At 44.2% G+C, this 22,978-nt stretch overlaps 2 protein-coding genes across 2 annotated transcripts; both read left to right on the forward strand.

The window, feature by feature from the left end:
• The first annotated feature begins 3,820 nt into the window (after positions 1 to 3,820).
• On the forward strand, positions 3,821 to 8,362 carry LOC138767455 (integumentary mucin C.1-like). Its single transcript, XM_069944957.1, has 4 exons — positions 3,821 to 3,991; positions 4,848 to 4,920; positions 6,106 to 6,300; positions 7,889 to 8,362. Exons 2-4 carry the CDS (start codon positions 4,863 to 4,865, stop codon positions 8,290 to 8,292), a joined length of 657 nt encoding a protein of 218 aa, XP_069801058.1. The 5' UTR covers positions 3,821 to 3,991; positions 4,848 to 4,862; the 3' UTR covers positions 8,293 to 8,362.
• Positions 8,363 to 11,078: 2,716 nt separating this feature from the next.
• Positions 11,079 to 16,903, forward strand: LOC138767456 (trefoil factor 3-like). The gene is made up of 3 exons (XM_069944958.1): positions 11,079 to 11,165; positions 14,866 to 15,132; positions 16,780 to 16,903. Exons 1-3 carry the CDS (start codon positions 11,084 to 11,086, stop codon positions 16,791 to 16,793), a joined length of 363 nt encoding a protein of 120 aa, XP_069801059.1. The 5' UTR covers positions 11,079 to 11,083; the 3' UTR covers positions 16,794 to 16,903.
• Positions 16,904 to 22,978: the final 6,075 nt, after the last annotated feature.

A 22,978-nucleotide genomic window follows, 5' to 3' on the forward strand; every position in this document is an offset into this window, starting at 1 on the left:
ACATGACTGGGGGGATTTACTAGGCCTACCAGAGGCATCATTGGGTGTGGGGGGGGGGTAATTAGGCTACCAGGGACATGACTGGGGGGTTAACTCAGGCTACAGGGTATCACTAACGATTCACATCAGGTACAAGGGGCATCACTGAGGGTTAACTACAATAGCAGGGGCATTAGGGGAACAATACTTTGCCTTGCCCCGGGTGCTGCAAACCCACGCTACCCTGCTGCGCACGGTATGCGGCCCTCGAATGATTTTATAAATGCCCGACCGACCCTCGACATGGAAAAGGTTCCCCACCCCTGTATTAAATCAATACATTTAGAGGGCACCGAGCAGGGAGGGAGACAGGTGCCTGTGCATCCAACTACCTCCCCCCCTTCTCAGTGCTGTGGGGCACATATACACTGTACTACTCCTCCCATCATCTGCTCATAGTATGGGACACATCAGGGAACTAGTGGGCAAGACGCCGTTGAGCTCTGCAGTCCCTAGAAGGGCATGTGAACTGCATTGCATCAGCGGTGGTGGCATCAGCAGCGTCAGGGATATGATGGGGATAGCCCTGGTACTACTCCGACATCATCTGCTCATACTAAGAGCATATGATGGGAGTAGTAGTACAGTGCATATGTGGCGGCAGCGCATGCGGGGGGGGGGCTGTTTGGTGATAGGGATGGCCCTGATACTTCTCCTCCATCATACTTTGAGCAGATGATGGGAGAAGTAGTACAGTGTATATGTGTCCCACAGCACCTAGCAAGGAGGGAGGGAGGGGGGGGGGTAGTTAGATGCACAGGCACCCTCCCAATGTATTGATTGAATACATTTATGGAATACTTTGGGGAGCAAGGACACTTGCATTTTATAATGGAAATCAATGGAAAAACTGAGCAAAATGGATGCTCACATGTGAATCAGTTTTTTAAATGAGTTTATTGCATAAAACGGAAGAAAAAAATGGACTGCAAAATGCAGTGCAAACCCAGCCTAGCAGCTGCTGTTCCCTGCGGCCATCAATATAATGTTCAGGTCATTGACTGGCGAACAATGGCCGTTATTTTAGGTTGTTCACACACAGATTTTCACCAAGGGTGTTAAATGCGGATATCATTCAACCAAAACTTAAATGATGTACCAGCGCCTGTCATTGTAATGATCGCCAGCAATGTATCTTAAACAATAGCCATTAGGAGTATCAAGTAACGGCTGTTGAAAATCGTTGTAAGAACATAGCCCTTATCTTTATTAAAGGGGAATTTTAAAAAATATAATTTTTTAACCTATTTTTAAGACCCTCCAGTGGACATGTATAAGAAATCCCTTGATTTCTTATTAAGTAAGAAGGAGGAGAAGATCCACAGCGTCCAAAAAAAGTTTTGTTGTCTTTATTATGAGGCATATAAAAAGTTACAAAAGATAAAAACGTGGCCTACGTTTTTATCTTTTGTAACTTTTTATATGCCTCATAATAAAGACAACAAACCTTTTTTTGGACGCTGTGGATCTTCTCCTCCTTCTTACTATTATCACCGGGTGCGGCCCGCTACTACTCCACTTGCTCCTGCCTGAACGTCCACCATCACACAACAAACCACCTATGGTGAGCTGAGTTTTTTCTTTGTTCATGAGATTTCTTATTAAGGTTAATGCATTACTATTGCATTGAATTAAAGTGACACTGTCACCCCCTTTTTGCATTCTGACATCTCTACACAGGTGTAAAGGGTAAATTTAGCAGTTTTCATACCTTATTTTATATCATACGTCATGGTGCTTGTTCAAGTAAAAAGTGATCTTTTATGGACAGGGGGTGGGGCCCAGACCTTTGGGCCAGCCTGTTCCAATGGCCGACGAGGGGGCGGGACCAATGGTGTTGTTGTGGGCGGGGCTAAGTGGCGTTAATGCCGCGAGGGCCCCACCCACTTAACACAATCTGCAGTTGATAAAAGATGACTTTTTACTTAAACAAGCACCATGACGTATGATATAAAATAAGGTAATGAAAACTGCTAAATTTACCCTTTACACCTGTGTAGAGATGTCAGAATGCAAAAAGGAGGTGACAGTGTCACTTTAAATTGTCAAATTGGCGCAGTACTAGTACAGTCTATAGTACCGTAGTACATTTTGTATTCTTGCTTCATTATATTTTTAGGCCTTAGGCTTTGTCTTTGATTGGTGTTTTAGAAATAACACAGATTAGTCTTTGTGTATGTTTTATACAATGTTAGATAACTTTTTCTATATACATGATTTGTGAGCCTTTTTATTTTTACAAATCTTGATTCTGCTAAAACACAGGTGAAGCTTCCATATGGCGGCATACATAGTTCCTGTAGGTTAGTGATTATGAGTCACAGGGATCCCAGTTTACAGGGACTGTGCATGCCATGTACATTATACCATATCATGACGCTGATTTACAGCCAAATACAGTATGCCCGCCCCACCCAAAGTATTTCTTGGATGGCATCACAGCCGAAACTTCTTAACCCTTTTCCTCTCCGTCACTTACTGTGATTCATTAACAAGTCATACAGTAAGGGGATAGGGAATCGGGAATCATATAACGTCTATATATAGACGGGGATCAAAACAATTACCATACTGTCACCTCTTACCTTCAGGACAGAACTGCCCCTCATTCCATACCTTGTAGGAGCAAGGAGTGGCAGGAATGGGGATGGCTGCTTCCACTGTTATATCTGAGAGCATTGTCACACCGTCCATATGGAAATGGAGAACAAGGTGGGGTTGACCAAAGTCTTCAAAACTTCAGTGGAAGCTACAAATATCCATAGAGACCAACTTCCTGGTGTCAGTCCCCCATTATTTCTCCTCAGGTAAAACATGAGGCATTTGGGCCTTAATGCACAATCTGGATCAGGATCATCCTTACCCCACAAGGCGAGATCTTACATAGAAAACCAAACGAAAGAAGATTGACAGTCATCTTATGTTTTTTTTACATTTTCTAATAATTGTGCCAATGCTTGTAGTCTTCTTACTATGCTTCTTTCCTATTGTCCTGTAGCCCATCCCAGCCTTGTGCATGTCTACAATTTTGTCCCCGGTGTCCTTAGACTGCATTTGGTCATGGCGGAGGGGTTGGAGTGGGATTGAGAGTAGGAGCAGAAAGTAACAGATCTGTGAGAGGCAGAAATCTTGCTGGTTGGTTGACGATTAAATACTTATTTCATGTAATAAAATGCAAATTAATTATTTAAAAATCATATAATGTGATTATCTGGATTTTTTTTTTATAGATTCTGTCTCCCACGGGTGAAGTGTTCCTACAATACAAATTACACACCTCTCCATTCTTTGTAGGCAGGAAAACTTGCAAACTTGGCAGTGTATCAAATACTTATTTTAAGGGATCACAGCTTGGCCACTTCCACCCAAAAATCAGATTTTCCTATAGACAAGTTCAAAGATAATCAATTTCTTTTCCAAACAACAAAAACCCTTTAATCCTAACCCTACAAACCTTATGAATATGGTCATACTGGTGTCCACAGACCCATTGAGGCAAAATGGCAGTAACCATTCCTGTACCACCCATACATGAATGCACACCTGACCATTATCTGGTCATACACTGAGATGTGTTGGCCATAGACAATGGATTCCTCCTAATTTAGGATCCATTTAGGAAACCACTCTGGAGTTGGAGGAATTGTCAAGATTAGATTATGTAATCTTTTTTTGGCCATCTTCTGTGTTTTGTAATATGGATGTGTTTTAAATGGAAACAGGTTTTACTGGCAGTATAAACAAGGCGTGGATCGCCATCACTCACAGCCGTATGGAATATTCCCTGTATTTATACCATTCTAGTCACCCTGATTGCAAAGACATCAATTAATGAGATGTCATTTTGTTGAGTTTCGGAGCTTTGCTGTATCATCCTCTATTCTTCAATTGTCATTGTGGCGTAACATAACTGAGACGAACACCGGAGAGGGAACATCGGACAGAGCTGGAGGTAATTTTCTATTCTTTTCGTATATACTTTAGGGACAATTAGAGAAAATGGGATCTCAGTGATAACAAAAGTCAGGATTACCACCCTATTCTTATCAATTTTTCTCCTCGCCACAAGGACCGTAATATAACATATAGGCTTCTTTGTAGTCAACTAGTACTCTGTTTTGTACTAATAAGGGGCAACAACCCTGAAGGCTGACTTCTGCTTTTTAAGGGGCACTGGTTTAGCCAAGGGTGCCCAGGCAAGATGGGAATTATTGTTTTGCAATAGCTGGAGGGCGGCAGGTTGTGCACCACTGCTATAAACCTTAAATACATCTTAGGTATATCTGGAGAAATATAGTGACTTGGGCCAACAATCTATTGTGTATTGGAAGGCAGTTTTCTTCCATCTTCCAAGATTTTAAACAAGGATCAGGGATGTATAAAGATAAGTATTGCCGAATCTGGTGTATGTGATTTGGATCAGAGGGGTATTCAGCAGTGGGGTCACATGGAGGAACATCACTGGAGAGGACACTACGGTCTTGGTGGCCTGGGCATCCACAGCTTACACCATCCCATGTTGACTTTAATGGGAGATGGGCTTCAGACATGTCAGCTGCAGTACTAAGATATAGACAGGTGAAGTGCGCAGCAGCATGCTTTACTGACCGGCTGTCAATCAAATCTGATTTATTCACTCCATTATAGTCAATGGAGAGCATGAGTGGGATCTCTCGGCTGGCTGAGGAGTGAAGCATTGTAGCTATAGCTCAGAATCAAAGTGTCCCAGGTTACCCTGCTGTACGTCTGTGTCAGTCATTATAATGCTGGTTTCTGTATTTGTCTATATCTGATGTTTTGTATTTCAGGTCACCCATACGACAATGTCCCTGCAGTTGTTATTAGTCCTTGTGATCACCATCACCTCTATGGCTGTATCACGTAAGTACATAATTTGTACTGTCGAGGGGCTCAGCAGGGTTTATAGGACATGTACTGTATACTTATTTACTCCCCCCCCCCCCATTCTTACCCTCTGCCTTGGATAGTACAGATACTGCATCATCCTAGTCACCCAATCACAGAGTGCCTGCCTAGTCTAAGCTGCTCTGGGATTGGCTGATCATATCAATAAACACATCACTGCCCTAGACCATCATAGATCCTATCGTATAATTTAAGGAAATATCACTGCCCGGGACCACCAGGAATCCTAAAAATAAAAAAAAATACCATTGCCCTTGACCACCAGGGATCTGATTATTAAAAAAAACCTCACTGTTATTAACCATCAATGTCACTACCAAAGTTCATATAATTAAAAATGACACTGCCCTAAAACCCCATGGCTCTTATCATTATACATGTCACAACCCTAGACCACCAGGGATCCTAAAATATGAAATGTTACTACCAAAGATCATATTATTAAAAATTGCATTGCCATAGACCCCCAGGGCTCCTTTTATTATATCTGTCACTTCCCTAGAAAACCAGCGATCCTATAATAAAAAATCACAACCCTAGGTTACAAGGGATAACATATGATTGCCCTAGACCAACAGTGATCCTATCTTTAAATATACTATTGCCCTACACCACTAAGAATTCTATAATAAAAAAGCCATAGCCCTAGATCACAGGGGAGTCTTTTATTAAACATATTATTGCCCTAGACCACCAGGAATTCTATTGTTAAACATCACTGCTCTGGTCCACCAGGCAGTCTTTTTACTAAAATGGCATGTCCTAGACCACTAGTGCCATCACTGCCCCATCACTTAAACCCATCAGTGCCCTAAGCAACCATGAATTATTAACCCTTTTTTTCACACTGCCCTTGACCACAAGGGATGTTACCACCCCAGACTACTAGGGATGTAACTATAAACCTCTTCACTGACATAGATCACAAGGGATGTTACCATTTTCCTCTTTAGTACTCGGTAACCTAATGTTGAAAATTAAGTTGTTTTCTGGAAAAATATTAACAAAAAAAAATTCTATAATATTTCATATATTAGAAGATTTAAGATGAAGTAAATAGCTGAAAGCTGAAAATGCAGATTGATGACGTTTCTACATCATGATACTTGCTTGTAAATGAAATGTATTCTTTTTTTTAAGCTGATGCCCAGTGCAAAGTGCCACCGAAGGAGAGGACAGACTGTGGGTTTTCGGGCATTACAAAGAAGACTTGTCTCAGCAAGGGATGCTGCTTTGACTCAAGTATCAGAGGAGTGATTTGGTGTTACCACTCATCACAGCCTACAACAACCGAGACCGGGACCCACAGTACAACATCTGTACCATCACAGAGTGGTAAATACTTGTGACAAGGCTCTGTGCTGGGCTTACACAGTACACTACTAAAGATGGCATGCGGGGAGAAGAGGTTACTAATGCACTGGTCTTGCTGGGTAATGTGTGAGCAGAAATGAAAGAAACCGCAGCAGCACGGCAGCACAGCACTGAGCTGCTGCTGGGGACAAGCCTGCAGACTGAAGGGAAAAGGAGATTAGATACAGGAAGCAGCACAGTCTATATACAGCAAGGAAAGGGTTACACTAAGCACTGAACTGCCAGCAACAAGAGGGAGGAAAATTAGATACAGGAAGCAGCACAGTCTACATACAGCAAGGAAAGGGTTACACTAAGCAATGAACTGCCAACGACAAGAGAGAGGAAAATTAGATACAGGAAGCAGCACAATGTACATATAGCAAAGAAGGGGTTACAGATACACTACTAACAGAAACTGCTGCTGAGATAAGAGGGAAGCCTTGATTTACCTTGCATGGGCAGTGCAAATCCTCTGGAGAATGGACCTAGCTTGCAGGTGCACAGTCTTTCTCTCCATCCATCCATCTATCCCGCCCAGAGCACATGCGGAGTCCCCACTGTCTGTTGCTAGAGATAGATTTTTTTCAGACAACAGGAAATGGACAGCAGATGGCAGAGAAGCGAGACACCTAGTGACATCAGCTGTTTTTCTGAAGTAAAAAGTAATTTTTGGTAAATTAAGTAATTATTAGAAATGTTAAGAATCACATAGACTATCACATGGAGGGACGGTTCTGCAAAACCTAAATTTAAGCCTTTTGTTTGGAGGCCAAGAATCATGAGGAGGCTCCTGAGGCTTCTGTAGGACAAGAGAGGATCTTCGGATTAGTGATGACTCCAAAGAGCTAAAGTATTGTCGGATTATCGTGTTAAGTGATACTAAAGATTAAAAATGCCTTTAAAAGCTACAATAAATCTCACATCGCCCTAAAAAGTGCCCTACACCCTTCATTGTCACAGCTGCATTCTGCTAAGATACACGGCTGCACCCACTGTGTACCACTCCCATTACAGAGAGGGCAAAAGACAGCAGCCTGGCATTCAGCCGCAGAGATTTACAGGTAGAAGACAGGGCTCAGCTTATTTCTGCAGTCACTCTGTTAGATTCTCCAACTATTATATAAAAACTGAGCTATAAGAACTGGAGGCCATCAGGTAGATAAGCCCAGAAGTCATGGTGATAAGTGGTAGCGACAGGCAGATAAGTGCAATAAATGTGATATATCTAATAGCAACAGGTACATACTGTATTGTACATAGTCCAGAGCAGGAGAGGTTTTCTATGGGGATTTGCTACTGCTCTAGATAGTCCCTGACAGAGGTGGCAGCAGAGAGCGCTGTGTCAGACTGGAAAGAATACAGTACTTCCTTTAGGACATACAGCAGCTGATAAATACAGGAAGACTTGAGATTTTAAAGAAAATCTAAATAACTTTCTGACGGTTAATTCGAAAACATTTTTATTTTCTCCACAGTACCCCTTTAAATTTCCTTTATGGGTCCAGGACAGGTGACATTGTTGTGTTATCTCTGATAATAGTCTCTCTCCCTTTGGTATTATTAATAGGCACAACAGCAGCTTCACACCCTTTTGACATTGGACTGGCAGCAGAGCCTGTGACCAGAGAGCCCTCAGTGAATGCCACTCAGCAGACCCCTCAGAATGTGACCACCCAAAATGCCACGCTGCAGACCACCCAAAATGCCACACTACAGACCACCCAGAATGCCACGCTGCAGACCACCCAAAATGCCACACTACAGACCACCCAGAATACCACGCTGCAGACCACCCAGAATACCACGCCACACACCACTCATAATACTGCGTTGCATACAACCCATAAAACTATGCTGCAGACCGCTGGGCAGACCACCACACTGAACAGCTGTGGACCCCTCAGGAGCTGGAGTCACCTCACTTACATGTGTCTCATCTCTATAATGTCTGTAGTGGCTCTTTCTGGTTAATAAAATAGTTATAATAATCATGATATGTCTGTGCACCTGTATACAATGATATTAAAATGTTATAATATACTGTTTAGTCTACATTTTTGTACGGGGGGTGTCAATGGCAGACATATATTCCATGCGGTGGAACATTCTGAACATCCTTCTGGACATAACCCTAAACTATGGCATGAACCTGGATCACTACACTGTTTTGTTGGGTTCTATTAAATTGGAGACATCCACATGGTGGTCATGCACTCTGCAGGGGGCTGCAGTATAGGTGTGATGATCATCATATAAGAGCCACACTGCATAAGGACTGTCTCGAGGCCCTGAAGGGACCTAGTCTAGTCCTATGAGACACTGGTATAACATATCCTCACAGTTTTGGTTCTCTCTCCTTTCTCTCACTGCTTTCATGACTACATTAGACACAGGAGGCAGAAAGTTCCCAAGCTATCCTGGGTTTGGGCCTTGCGAGGCTCACTCACTCAGTAGGGGTACAGCAGAAATAACTGGTAACACATCCTTTCATTAGGAAGGCTCCCTTAGACTCCACCAGGCTCTAGTTTTTTGTTAATTCTTATTGACTGCACAAGAGCACAAAATCACTCTGCTGCCCAAGAGATTTTGTGTCTACAACTGAGCGTGTGCGACCACCAGCACTGGACAACGTAGGTGGACATTCTGAAAAGGAAATCAAAAGAACAGCAGGGGTGCCATCATTTTTGATGATTATATCTAGACATTTGAAGGACTACACATAAAGTCAATATAGGAAACTAGAGAGACTCATGAAAGATAGTAAAGGGCAACCTGAAAGGCGGAGGGCCATATATAACATGGTGGAGAGAGACATGAAAATATTGGTAGGAGACTAGGAAGATGTTAGTGCAATGATGGCTCCACCTTTCTTGGGTCCTGTAACTCCCAGTACTCAGATACCCCCAGGACTTGTAGTAAAGCACAACAGCATGACCAGCAAGCAGTCACAAGGATTTCATATAAACAAAGATCAAAACAGGACAGTAACAAGAACCAGATGGCAACTTACCATTAAAAGGCTGGATGTTTTGGATGAAGATGAATGAGGAAGAAAGCAGCCGGGAAAGAAGGAGAAGATGATAACACTAAGACCAACACAAGAAAAGGCTATAAATCTCCACAATCTTTTCCTAAATCTACCCCTAAAAAGTAAACTAAAGCTGCTTATACACCTTATCCTAAATTTGGCAGCAGATTGTACCAACAGTATAAAGTATATGGGGGCCTCCCCGCTCTCTACCAACAGATGATGAGAGTGGAGAGAAGGGTCGGGTGTGATGGATTTCTGTTGTTCTTAAAGGAAAAAGCCACACCTGATTATCCATAGGGGATAAATGATAAAAAAAAATTCTGACATCTATGGTCAGCTTAGTGGTGCCTGTACACCTTCAATGGCAGTTGCAGAATTGTCAGAAACTTTGGTGAAGGAATATCTTTCCTGAGAGTTTAAATTTAACATGTCCAATCCAGCGTCAGGATGCCACCATATACACCACCAAATGTCTAATGTGTATAGGGGGCTTTGTTCCATTTACGGAGTACTTATTTTTTTAGGGAGCTGTATAAGGCTTATTCACACTACATAAGTACCGTAGTGATCACGGCCGTGATTACTACGGTACTTACGTAGTGCTTCCGCGGCTGAATAGCGGCCGTAGAAAGCCCTGTCAGTTCACACAATGGAGCGCATGAATTCAGCGTCAGTAAAGATCATCCGGCTAGTACCGGACTACCAGCCGGGATGATCTTCAGAGACACCGGCCGTTCTGTTACAACGTCTGAACATGGCCTGAATCTGTAAGAAGAGTGCTCCCCCTACAATGGTATAAGGAGGTAGGTGGGTCCGGATGAGATGAACAAAGAGCAGTCATTGGTTATCACTAGAGATGAGCGCAACTCGACCATGCTTGAGTCTGTCCAAACCCGGAAGAGAGTCCTGGAAAACATGCCTAGATTTCTGTGTTCGGACAGACTTAAGCATGCTCGAATTGCGCTTATCTCTAGCTATTACATAACTGTCTAGTAATATGGTTGACCCTGTGACAAAGTTTTATCATCTACAAGCCTGTTATTGCTTAAAGCAAATGTACCATCAACAATCTTGTAATTTTTTTTTCTGCAGTACCTGCTCAGGGCCAGCGGGGGATCCAATGGCACGGCCCTTTTTTCAAAACGCCACCCGGTTCCCGGCTTGGAGCACTGAGGGCAGGCCTGGCGCCTTCCGGTGTGACGATAACCTGCTTGATCCAAGTGACTCACACTCCTAAAGACACACCCCAACGCGCATTTTCGTCAATCCTTTTTGTCAAGTTGCCTATGTAAAAAATGCTTTTTGTATAGATACAATATAGCTAGTGTTATGCATCTATCTTATATGTACGGTGGTCTCCCACCACCAACCTCCCAAGAAATGATGTTGGAGAAGAGCAGGACCGGATAGGGGAAATTTGAACACGCAATCCTTTTGTTCTTGGTGCAGCCACTACCACAGGAGGTCTGTATGTCTGAAATAAATGATTCTTATACTTCACATTTGTCTTACGTGTTCCCTTCTATCCGTCCATATGTTGTACATGTATAAACATTCTTAGCAAATAAAATAATCTGTCTGCAAAGTGCATGGCATTAACGTTAAGAAGAGGATTATGTGGAGCTCTACCCGCTCCCTTAGTAAACAGGTCTCATAAAATATACAAATACTTCGGATGTATATAAATGCGTGGAGCCGTCATTATAATAAGTGTCTATTATATCAGCCACAATGTCTCTGTGCTCGTTCTTAGTCCTCACCCTCACCATCATCTCCGTGCAGCTTCTGCAAACTAAAGCTGGTCCTGCTCTGAGTAAGTAGAAGAGGTATTGTATTACCATCTATAGTCTTATTCTTAACTTTGGTGTCTACATTTTCATTGGGGATTAAATGGATTATCCAGGCTTAGAAAAACATGGTTGCTTTCTTTCAGAAACTTAAACTCTTATCGTCAGTTCCATTGAAGTGAATGGAGCTGAAATGTAACACTGCACAAAACCTGAGGTTGGAGTGGCGCTGTTTTTGTAATAAAGTAGCTGTGCTTTTACTAATCCTTAATAACCCCTTAGGTATTGCCTCCCACCTACTGGAAAGATTATTTAGTCCAGGGGAATCTTGAGAACACGAAATCTCAGAGAGATCTGACAACAGTATTCCCGCACCTTTGCATTCACATATATGACCAGACTCGGATCTTTTCATTGTCGAGAGATTGAGCTACATACTTAAGATCAGAATTGGTCCCACGTGATGGTCATGAGTTTTGAAGGTTCTTGTGTTTGTCCCACGTTCATGCAATTCTTTACCATCTTGTTTGCTCTGCAGTTCCTCTACATAGGAAAGCTCTGCACAGGTTTCCCCCACCCAATAGAGCTGGGTACAGAATTGCATTCAAGTCAGTGGAGTTAAACTGCAGTACCAGACATGAACAATAGTGGAGCTGTTAATTTGACACAGTTCATGTTTTTTGTTTTTATAAATTATGTATTGGTTATATTTGCCCTAGACCGGATTAAGCTGCAGTCAGATGATACCAGGGATGGGAATATTATTCCTATGGTTAAAGATAGACTGATTAGCATAACTTTACAAACAACAAGTAAAGGATGATGGAAAGACTTGTGGCAGGGTCATGGGCGCCTAAGGGGCCTATTCCACAGAGGGATAATCGGCCGAGTCAGAGCGATAATCAGCTGAATCGGCCTGATTCGGCCAATTATCGCTCCATGGAATAGAGAGAACGATCAGCTGATGATCGTGTCATCGGCTGATCGTTCATTTAGTTTCAGACCTAAAATCACCGTTCGCCACCAGCGCATCGCTACGGTAGAATAGCGGTGCGTGGTGGCGACCGACAATTTCAGCAGCCCCATACATTACCTGTCCGGGCTGCAGGTCTTCTCCTTCTCCCGGGGTCCTGTGCGCAGCAGCTTCGGAGCGGGGCTGTCTGAACTGACAGACCGTTTAGCCAATCACTGGCCGGAACCGCCGTGGCCAGTGATTGGCTGAGTGGTCTGTAAGTTCAGACAGCCCCGCTCCGAAGCTGCTGTGGCACGGGACCAGGAGGAAGAAGGAGAAGACCTGCAGCCCGGACAGGTAATGTATGAAACAGGGGCTGCAAGGACATTGGTAACGATGTCCCTGCAGCCCTCGCTTAACGATCATCGGGGCCGTGGAATAGGCCCAGTAAATGAGCGCCGATCTAGCAGAACGATGCTCGTTTACATCATTGATCGGGCCCTGCTCGGCCCGTGGAATAGGGCCCTAAGGCTCATTGATATGTGAGATGTGAAGGCTAGAACATATGGTCTGATCCGTCTAGAAACTGTGAGGACACACAGAACATAATAATTTGTGCAGGGGCAGATTAACTTTACCATAGGCCCTGGGCTATTCACTAAGCCTGGGCCCCCCACCCCACTGTAACTACATCTTTAGTATAGCTTCTCCATAGTGCAGACTGTACAGGACCTGTGGTCACATCACAGTCACATGTTAAGGTCCTTCAGCATGTTCTTTAATGCTACTAAATTGTCTTCTGGCTATAGTTTTCCTCTAATCTGTGCAAAATTGCAGTTAAAAAGCAGTGATTTTTTGCAAATCAAGGCAGAACTGTAACCAGGAGACAATACACCATGGAAATGCTACATATGTTTGGGTGGCCATCGGCCACCAGGAGCTCAGGGCCCGGGCTACCGTCCGAAACGAACCTATTATAATCCGCTACTGAGCTTTCAGCATATGGAGTTTCATAGCCGTGTAAAGTTATGGCTGATCAGTATAAACTGCTTTAATAGAGTCACTTTGACACTCAGGACATTGACGTGTCGTGTCCCACTAGGGGTGTGGCATATATATAGAGGAAAGTAGTACTAAAGTTCGCCATTCGATGTCGCTATATTATGTATGCGTATATGGAAGCTGCACAGCTGAAGGATTGCAAAGGGTTATTGTTTTCTTTGTGTTACCTGAATTTTTAGACCAGTAGGAGTCTAGCTTTATTTTTTCCTATCATCGCCTCTCTTTCTTCTTCTATTGCACTCTTTCACCCACTCACAGCGCACTTAACACGCTGGTGAGGAAGTAAGTAACATGGGTGGAGGAGGAACTAAGTTCTTTTCGTTCCGGACGTTGTGGAGGATAGACACACGCTAGATAGCTCTCCACGGTGATCCTGTCTGTGCCCTGGCCCTCTGCCAGGTCCCCGTACCTTAAGTCAGTCTTAGTTAGTACCCCGCATGGGAAGGACGCAAGACAGCACACTGCTACCAACTTCTTCACTAGTTACACTCCAAAGCACTATGCATTGTTTAACTCCTCTTAGAAAAGGACAAGCCAGAGACAACCTCAACCCATGCCGTGAACAAGGAGAAGTCACAGAGCAGGACAGTATCCACAATAGAGCCAAAGAGCTAGGAACTGATCCGGACAGAGCAAAGTTGCAGTAAGCATAGGAACTCTGTCTCGTAGCGTGGGTGTCGGCAGTGAACCCTCAGCATTCCGCTCAACCCAGGTAACAAGGTCTGGGGTCTGTGTCACCCATTAGGAAGGTTCAGCCGAGTCTAGTGGGCATAAGGTCATAAGGTGGTGTGAAGACTAAAGTCAAAGGTCAATACACAGGGACAGGTGTTCTTCTTCTTCTCATTCTTCTTCTTCTAAGTATTCTACCTCATCCTCCAACATCCCGGCAGAGCACAGTACTACATGGGTTGAGACTCTCACGGCATCCTCCTCTCTGCTACTCTATCTCTTGTATCGCTCAATACAACTCAACCAACATGACTATCTCCTATCCTGCACTTCAGCTACAGATTTGGTGGCTCTATTGTCAAATGTTTATTGGAACTTTGTCAAGCGTGTTTCAGAGACTTTATCTAAAAGAACCTTATACTGTTGAACCTGTATTACCTGCTGCACATTTACAAATAGCAAACCGACTTAACTATAACGAGAGACTCTGTGATTATTCATGGAAACTACCAACACAGCACACACCGCAACCTTGGGACAATCTCCCCTTTCTGTGGGTGGCGGGTCCTACTATTCGGGAAGGTCACTACACCACTCTGGCCATCCGTGAACACTCAAACCCAAGGTACCCAGTAGCAACCCGGCAAAACACTGACCACAGGAGAGAAGGGTACAACCGGCCTTGTAAAATAAAAGCAGGCGTGTCATCACACCGGTGTGCCCACCAGGCACTGGCATCACGTGACAACATCCCAAGGTCCAGCTTTATCTCGGCCATCTACCACAGAAGTGGCATCACACCACAACAACTAGTGACCGGCCGCTCCTCCGAAATAACACCTCTGGGGGTACACCACAGAGGCATGTATTAAAATGTAAGCCTAGGCAAGAAAAAGGTCCTGATGGTCTGAAACTCCATAAATCTGTGAAATAATGGAACGTTTCCTGTATTCTACAGAAGTCACTCTGTTAGATATCTCCCCCCCCCCCCTCTTCCCACTCCTGATTGCATATAACACATGCCTTTATTTTTTTTTCTCAAGCTGAAGCTCAGTGTACTTTGCCACCACGTGAGAGGACAGACTGCGGTTTTGGGGGCATTGGTGAGCAGGAATGTATCAGGAAAGGATGCTGCTTCGACTCACGGATCCCTGGGGTCATTTGGTGTTACAAAGTCCCTGAACCTGTGGTCCCAGATATAGAGCCTGAGCCTCAGGTCCCAGAAATAGACCCTGTGCCTCAGATCCCAGATAGAGAGCCTGAGCCTCAGATCCAAATTCAAGAACCTAAACCAGTAGACGACCAAGAAGGTAAAGACATTATGGACATTACAGAAATACAACATTTACAAAGGGGTTGAATCATTGGGACACAGACAGGTATATGTTACTGCAATGATAAGGTTGGGTTAAGACATAGGGCCATATTACGTATTACCGCATTACCTGAAATTAGCTGTAAGTGATCGCCGCTTGTCTACAGAGCTGATTACAAGGCTTGTTGGTTACTTTCCTGTGCTGATTTAGTAAAAAATAATAAAGTAATACTTACATGTCCACGCTCCCCTTTTGGCTTCTCCATGCTCACCTCAGCTGCCGCTTACACCATCTCTGCAGTGACAGGCAGCAGTGATTGACTTAGTGGCCTATGCAATAACAATTCAGGGGAACAGCACAGGCACAGTAAAAGTAGAAAAGGTAGATACGGAGTGCTCGTCTCACCGGACAGGACCCCTCCTTCCAGATACAAATCCTCAAAAATCAGCAGGAGACAGCACTTCAAGGTGAAAAAACGTGATGCTTTTATTCACATCCTACTTCCGCAACGTTTCGGCTGGTTCTCAGCCTTTGGCGCTTGAGAAAGGCTGAGAACCAGCCGAAACGTTGCGGAAGAAGGATGTGAATAAAAGCATCACGTTTTTTCACCTTGAAGTGCTGTCTCCTGCTGATTTTTGATGACTTAGCGGCCTTTCACTTCAGAGATAGCCTCAGAAGCGTCAGTGGTGGCTGTGGTGAGTGGGGAGAAGCCAGGAGGACACCGGTGAGCCTGGAAAGGTAAGTATTACTTTAATATTTTGTATATACTGTTTCATTGGCCGCCGACCACACACCTCCTATTACACGTTACAATGCGCAGTCAATAGCTAAAAGACAACAATCAGGTGATGATCGTCTCCTTGGCTGGTCGATGTAAACTTGTAAACGGTGATAAAGACTTTATAGCTGGCAGTGGGAACTAAATAGTGCCTCTGTGGCTAAGGATAGGGGGGCACTTTGGTTTGCATTGGAATTGTTACAGTACTGTTATGAAGGAACTGTATCTAACATTTTTATGGGGGCTTGGTGATAGGTGCATACTGGCTGGTAATATTATTAGTGGGCCTGAATATGACTGGCAATGTTATGGGGAAATTGACAGTGGCAATATTAAGGGGGAATTAAGTATGCATGATAATATTTTAAAGGTTCTGTCAACAAATGTCACATTTGCACGTACTACGATATGGGAGGAATGTATTAGTATTGCAATGAAATGACTGGCAAAGCTACTGTATGGGGGAACCTTATATATTGTGCATGTTGCAATGTTGAAGGGGTTATCCAGCGCTACAAAACATGGCCACTTTTCCGCCTCTCTTGTATCCAGTTCAGGTGTGGTTTGCAATTAAGCTCCATTTACTTCAATGGTACTGAGTTTGAAACCCCGCCCAATCTGGAGACAAGAGAGGGGGAAAAGTGGCCATGTTTTTGTTGCGCTGGATAACCCCTTTAATAGGGTGTTTGACATGTCATGGAGACAATGGCTACATCTGGGAGTATGGCAATGTCCGGCAATGTTATGGCTGACAGTAACATGGGTTCCACACCAGTTGAACTTTAGAAGTAACTATAAATCACTATTGTATTTCTTAATTTGTTTGCTTTTTTAAATATTTATTGTATTTATTTGACTTACAGTTTGTATTGACTGAAGATCCATCCAGTCATGAAGCAACTAGGATGAAGAGTCCTCCGTACAGTCATCTTCTTGCTGACTTCTTCTCTCCTGATATCTCTTTTGCTTAGAAATAAAAAACCATCTTGAGCGTATTTAACAGTTTTTGCTTAATTTCTTGTTCTTTTTAATAACAATAATGCCTGAAACTTATGTCACAGAGACGTCTCTTGCAGAAAGACGACGGAGTTCTTCTCTTGAGCAATACAGTAAAGTTTATTTCAAGACATTGTAACACAACAGGGAACAGAAAGCATCAACAATACAGAGTAGAGAAGAGTAAACAAGGTTTCTATCCTCCATATGATTTATTACATATCATCTATTAGTAAGCTATCTCTACAAGTTATACGAATAACAGCCTCTAATTAAACTGTAAATATATATCTATACTGACAGCTTACTGACATATACATGGCTCCTAAACATCTACACAGTACACTGACATCTCATCACGACACATGAAATACACCCAATGTAGCACAAATCCAATCACATCAATACCAAGCTTTAATATTTACAGTCAGAAGAAACGTTAATACGAGCAAAGGTGGCACAGGCCTAGGTTGGTTCAGCCATAATGTCTCTTGCAGCCACCTTTGGTGCAAGAGACATTATGGCTGAACCAACCTAGGCCTGTGCCTGATCCTGCTTCCAGTGAACAGGTATCTGTGCCAGGACCAGGGCCTGAGCAGACCTGCAGCTCCCGATACAGCCATTGATGCCAGCGGGGGGGGGGGGGGGGGCGCACGGCCCCACTGCCCCTTATGGCAACTACTCGATGTAAAAATGTAAAAAGAAAAAAATACATTTTACTAAATAAATATATATAAATATTACAAAGAAATGTAGAAATGTAAAAAAAAAATAAAAATAAAGTACCTCTCTAAAGTGTTGAGCTAAAAGGATAACACAATTCTCCACCAAAACAAGGGACAATGATAGCCTCGACCATTATTGAAAGCATAACAGGAACCCATTTTTGACCATTTAGGCCAACACCAGGGTCTTGACCCATCCTTAAAGATGACATCATTGTGTCTCAATGGCTTCTCCTGTAATATTTATATCACGGCCTTTCACCGTCTTTTTTGTTTTTTTTAACATCTTGTCCGTATTCTTCTGATGATTCCTCCTTGTACAGACATCGCTTTCCCTCCTCCACTTCTCATACTTTCAGAGTCATTATGAAGAGTCTGATTCTTCTTTCATCTTTGACTTCAGCTCAGTCCAAATGGAGAGGCAGAGGTATAGTAGACTTAAGAATGAGTATAAATTGAATATAAATTATTATCAAGAGTGTCAGCACCAACCTTAAAGGGGTTATCCTGGATCAGTAAAGGCACAGCTACTTTCTAGGAAAAAAAACTGTGCCACCCCTGTCTTCAGATTGTGTGTGGTATTACAATTCATTTCCATTCACTTCAATGGAACTGAGAGGAGTGGTTCTGTTTTTGGAAAAAAGTAGCCATGGCTTTTCTTGACATGACAGTGACCATTTAAAGTCAATGTTAGTCGCGGGTAAGGCTTCTGCCCACTGAGAGGACATTTGCTATGACAGGTGTATACTAGCGATGGGTGCAATTCTTTGGCATTTGATTTCAGGTGGCTGAAGAAGTTGCATGCAGCCCTGTGGAGTCCTGGTAAACATGGATACAGCCAGTAGCCATAGGCCATAGGTTGTATCCATGTTTTCCAGGACTCCCTAGGGCTGCATCCAACTTCTTCAGCCACCAGTAATCAAATGCTATATGATCATCACTAGTGTATACTTGCGAGCTCCCCTGGCAGGTGGGAAAGGACCAATGGAGACTCTGATTTTGCAATAATTGGGCATATTTTTTCCCTTAGTTTTATTCCTATCAAGCCAGCAGCATGCCGGAGGTTTTCTTTCTGCAAGTCGACCATTCCCCCCTTCATGCCCATACATTGGGATGCCGAGGGAGGGAGCAGATTACATATGCACTGTCTCTGAAGGGATAAATTACACACAATGGCTGAGAAATCTTCAGTAAATTCTCTAGAGAAATCAACAAGCCCAGGTCAATAATGCGTGTTGGTAATGGGGGCTGCCTGAATGACTTTACCCTTTCTTTTCTAGGATTCTGTCCCCAGAAATTATAAGCAGATCATCCCTATATTGCAAAACTTGGTCTCTGTACCCATGAGGCTGAGGGTACACCCATGCCAGCAAAATTACTTAGGAAAACTAGTGTTGAGCGGAGAGGCCGAAATGTTCGGGTTCGGCAAAGTTCTCCAAATTTGATTGCTGGCATGTGACCCCTGGTGGCTGCAGAAGTTGGAGTGCCTAGGCCTGCATCTAACCTCTGTAGCCACAGGGAGTCAAATACTAAGGGGGACATGTATCATCCGGCGTACGGATGTTTTTCGGCGGAAAGTGATGATTTGCGCATTATTTTATTTGCAAATGGCCGATTTGCGAATAAAATATTCGCAAATCGGCACTTTCCGCTGAGTACGCCGGGGGGAGGGGGGGTGAAGGGGGCGGAACGGAGGGCGCTGACTCAGAGTCCGCGCGATTCACCATCCATTCCGCCATAAGATATGCCGAAAACCTACTCCAGTCCTCAGCTGCCGTAGGTTTTCGGCTGTGCGCACCGATACGCACGGGATTTATGTAGAGGCAGTCTGCTTGTTCCGCTCACATCTGACAGCGAGAGCAGCTGGGGATCCGTCCGATCTGAAGACAGGGACTGCAACCAGGCCACTACTCCGAGCTCCGTGGATGTAGGTGAGGAGACCTCGTCTGGCCTCAGTGGCTCCCTGAGTCCCGACCACTCCAGCTCCTCTAAGTTTACTTTTTCTATTGGGCTATCCCTCTCTTGCGAGGATGATCGGATTATAGCCGAGCCCTCGCCAGGGCCCCCAGACCCCGAACCCGGGGGAAAGACTTCCATTAAGGGCCCTATATCCCCGAGCCTATGGCGGCCTCCTGGTCACAACTCCCCGCCTCTGCCACGATGGGTATTCGGCCGGGACACAAAGATTATGCAGATAATTGAGGACATTCAGCAAGCTCTCTCCACCCTGCCGCCTACTACTAAAGCTGCACCCACTATGGCTATGGCCGCGCCGGCAGCTTCTTCTACAACGGGATTGGCTGCAGCAGCTACCACAAGCGATGATCCTTTCCCCGCTAAGGTTGGCCTACCAGGGGCATATCCCCCACAAGTGCCCTATCCAGACTATGCTCCTCTGTGCGACCATCCCTATACTCTGTTTGCAGAGTCCAATGCCGCTTCTGAGCGACTGTTCATCCGGAAGCTGGAGAGGCCTAAGTCAGGTGAGGTTCCCCTGGAGCGGAGATGGGGAACTGTCACTAATTTCGATAAGCAGCGGGGGTATGGCCTCATAATGGATTATTACACCGGCCTGCTGGTACTCGCTAACAGAAGGGCCGTGATGCGCGAGTATCAGCCGGGCTACTTGAATAACCTCAGGGAGGTGGCGGATTATACTCTGGTGGGTTCCCCGAAAGGCCCTTGGGCAGCCGCCATCACCAGGCCCAAACATGTGGTGCAACGGCCCTTCTTGCCTTCTCCATCGGAGCAGTGGGACGAGGACTGGCCTGATTTCAAACCCCTAGGCTCACTCAGCGCCACTCCCGCTCCCCTGGGCCCGTCCACTTCGGCAGCTAGAACCACCGCTTCCCCTGCTGTGGCTAAAGCCGCTGTCTCTTCCACTACTGTCACCTACCACATGGCCCCTAACATCTCTCCTGTTACTACTATGACCCCTAGTAGCGTGGTTACCACTGCGTCGGATGACGCTCCTGCTCCGGCCTCCTCCCGGTATTACCCCTGGGAAAAGAAGAGAGGGGCCACTTGGGGTCCCCCAGGACATTTCTGCTAAGTGTCCTCCGGGAAGCAAGGCCGCCCTAGCCATTTTGACTGTTCTTTATGTTTTGTTTACTGTTTCGTTTTAGATTTAAAAAGTTTAGCAATGTTTAAGAAATGTACCTGGTCCTCCTGACCAAGCTCCTTACCTTATCCAGCTATGTGCTGATGGACACTCATTGACCAAAAAGTTCTCTAGTGCCTGTCCCAGAGCCTTTACATGGACAATGGTCTATATTGCCTAAAGAGACCCTACCTAACAGAAACTTACCCAGTTCTTCCTAAAGCACTTTCATGATTATGTGATTGTCAGAAGTTTATTATTGCACTTCAGTATTCAAAAGTATATTTTCTTGTCAGAGTCTTATATATATTTCCTTCCTCTGAGTAAGCAGAAAAGTCATTTAGATAGTCTCAGAGTAAAGTGTGTCTTTTGAAAAAGTATTTCTTCTCACAGTGTATATTTTCATGTCAGCGTTAGATAGTTTCCTCCTCCTCTGAGAAAAGAAGTCAGTCTACATATCTATATGTACAGCCTCAGAGAAAGTGTATTTTTCCAAGGAGTATTTTCTAAAGAGTGTATTTTTCAGAAGGATCTTCTATTTTCTCCATGCATAGTATTATTGTATCTATTGTATCTACAACTGGAAAGAGTAATTGAGCCAATTCTCCTCAAGACCTCGCACTTTTTATTGTCTTTTGCATTTCCCTTCCTTTTGTTTCCAGTGTTTGTTCACCTCTGTCTTGTCCCTACACACCGTAGTTGCTACACATAGTCATACCTAACATTCACGCTTGTCCACACATATTGCACCTTGGATACCCTTTCGTGTGTTTGGCCTATTGGATAATTGTGTTGTATGATTGACCGGTATGTAAGGGGCCCCATGTATGTTTGCGTTTATTATTTTGTTCTTTTCTCTTTCAGGTGTCCAAGACACTTCACACAGACACCCAAGGCAGTACACAGTACACAGGTCTTCACAGTTTTCTTTTCAGTAGGGTAACTCATTTCATTGGAAACCTACTGTCTAACTGGCTGGAAAATTGAGGGTCGCCCGCCAGCAGTTAAGTAGTCCTGACTTCCATGTCAGATGGTTCACACACTAACTACCTGTAACCAGAGTACGTTAGGCACCCCTAGGTGAAGTCCTGCCACCAGGGTTTTTCTCTCTCGTCACTTTGTCACCTGTGCCTTAAGCGTGGGAAACACACATTTACATACTCACTTACACTAACATTCCTTTCTCTTGTCCTGGTCCTCTATGTTCATTCGGCCACATCTACCTCAACTTGTGGTTCGCCGAGGTTGGCTCATTTCTAGTAGGGAGGTATGCAGTGTCCCTGAACAGACCCTCTTATCCTCACGCTTTTAATATAACCAGTTCTGTTCTGGAAAGCTATGGTTCACTGCAAACTGCGTGTATTGTGTCACCCCCCTGCAGTATTCAGGTCTGATATTCCATTCATTTCTTGTATGTATATTCAGGTATCAGTGACTAAGGGTATTATGTCGCCCCCAGTGTTCAAGTATGGTACTTCTCATGTATATTTCTCTGTATATGCCTAGTGGTGTGATGATGCAATGGCTGGATGTCACGTGACTGCCCCTGCTTCCATGGTATTTCTAGGTTTCTCTACATTGCAAAACCTTATAATGAGAAAAGATGGTGGTTACTCACTCTCTAGATTCAGATGCTGAGGAGCGGTTGTATTCCAAGCCTCTTTCGTCACGCTTTGTCCTTTTACAGCCTTGGACGGCTACCACAGCAATATAACTATGGCCAGGCAGGTTATGGAGCACCCAGGAAAGGTGTTTGCCGCTGGAGTCTTTCTTCTCCTCTCTTTAGCTTCTTCTATCTTTTGGAGATCACTCCTGCTGGCTGGCTCACCAATTGCTGGAGACAGACAATTCTTAAAGTTCTTCTCTTGAGCAATATGGCAAGATGGCGCAACAAAAGAGGAATATACTGAAGCAACAATACAGAGAGACAGGCAGGCTTGCCCCCAAAGAGGAGTGAAGGTTTTATAGCCTTTATGTAATTTATTACATTTCCTTTACCAAAAGCTACACACAGACCTGAACTAAGTCCTATACTGCCTCTAGTGGCTTATTGACGTATAAACGGCCCATAAATCTGGACATCTACACATGGTCTCCTAGAAACCCCAGGAGTACACTGACTTTAGGCCACATGAAATGCACCTGAGGTCATTCACCTACCTACATTAGCACAAGTACAATTACATTAAAGGGGTTATCCAGCGTGGGGACTATTTTTAGATGTGGCTGCCTAGGTGGCTG

The sequence above is a fragment of the Dendropsophus ebraccatus genome, chromosome 11 (assembly GCF_027789765.1).
Source record: "Dendropsophus ebraccatus isolate aDenEbr1 chromosome 11, aDenEbr1.pat, whole genome shotgun sequence".
Taxonomy (NCBI): Eukaryota; Metazoa; Chordata; class Amphibia; order Anura; family Hylidae; genus Dendropsophus; species Dendropsophus ebraccatus.

Bases quoted from the DNA above. Each gene is read 5' to 3' on its own strand.
- LOC138767456 (XM_069944958.1), top strand. From the start codon at position 11,084: ATGTCTCTGTGCTCGTTCTTAGTCCTCACCCTCACCATCATCTCCGTG. The intron at 11,166-14,865 runs GTAAGTAGAAGA...TTTTTTCTCAAG, and splicing joins TAAAGCTGGTCCTGCTCTGA to CTGAAGCTCAGTGTACTTTG.
- LOC138767455 (XM_069944957.1), top strand. From the start codon at position 4,863: ATGTCCCTGCAGTTGTTATTAGTCCTTGTGATCACCATCACCTCTATG. The intron at 4,921-6,105 runs GTAAGTACATAA...CTTTTTTTTAAG, and splicing joins CACCTCTATGGCTGTATCAC to CTGATGCCCAGTGCAAAGTG. The intron at 6,301-7,888 runs GTAAATACTTGT...TATTATTAATAG, and splicing joins ATCTGTACCATCACAGAGTG to GCACAACAGCAGCTTCACAC.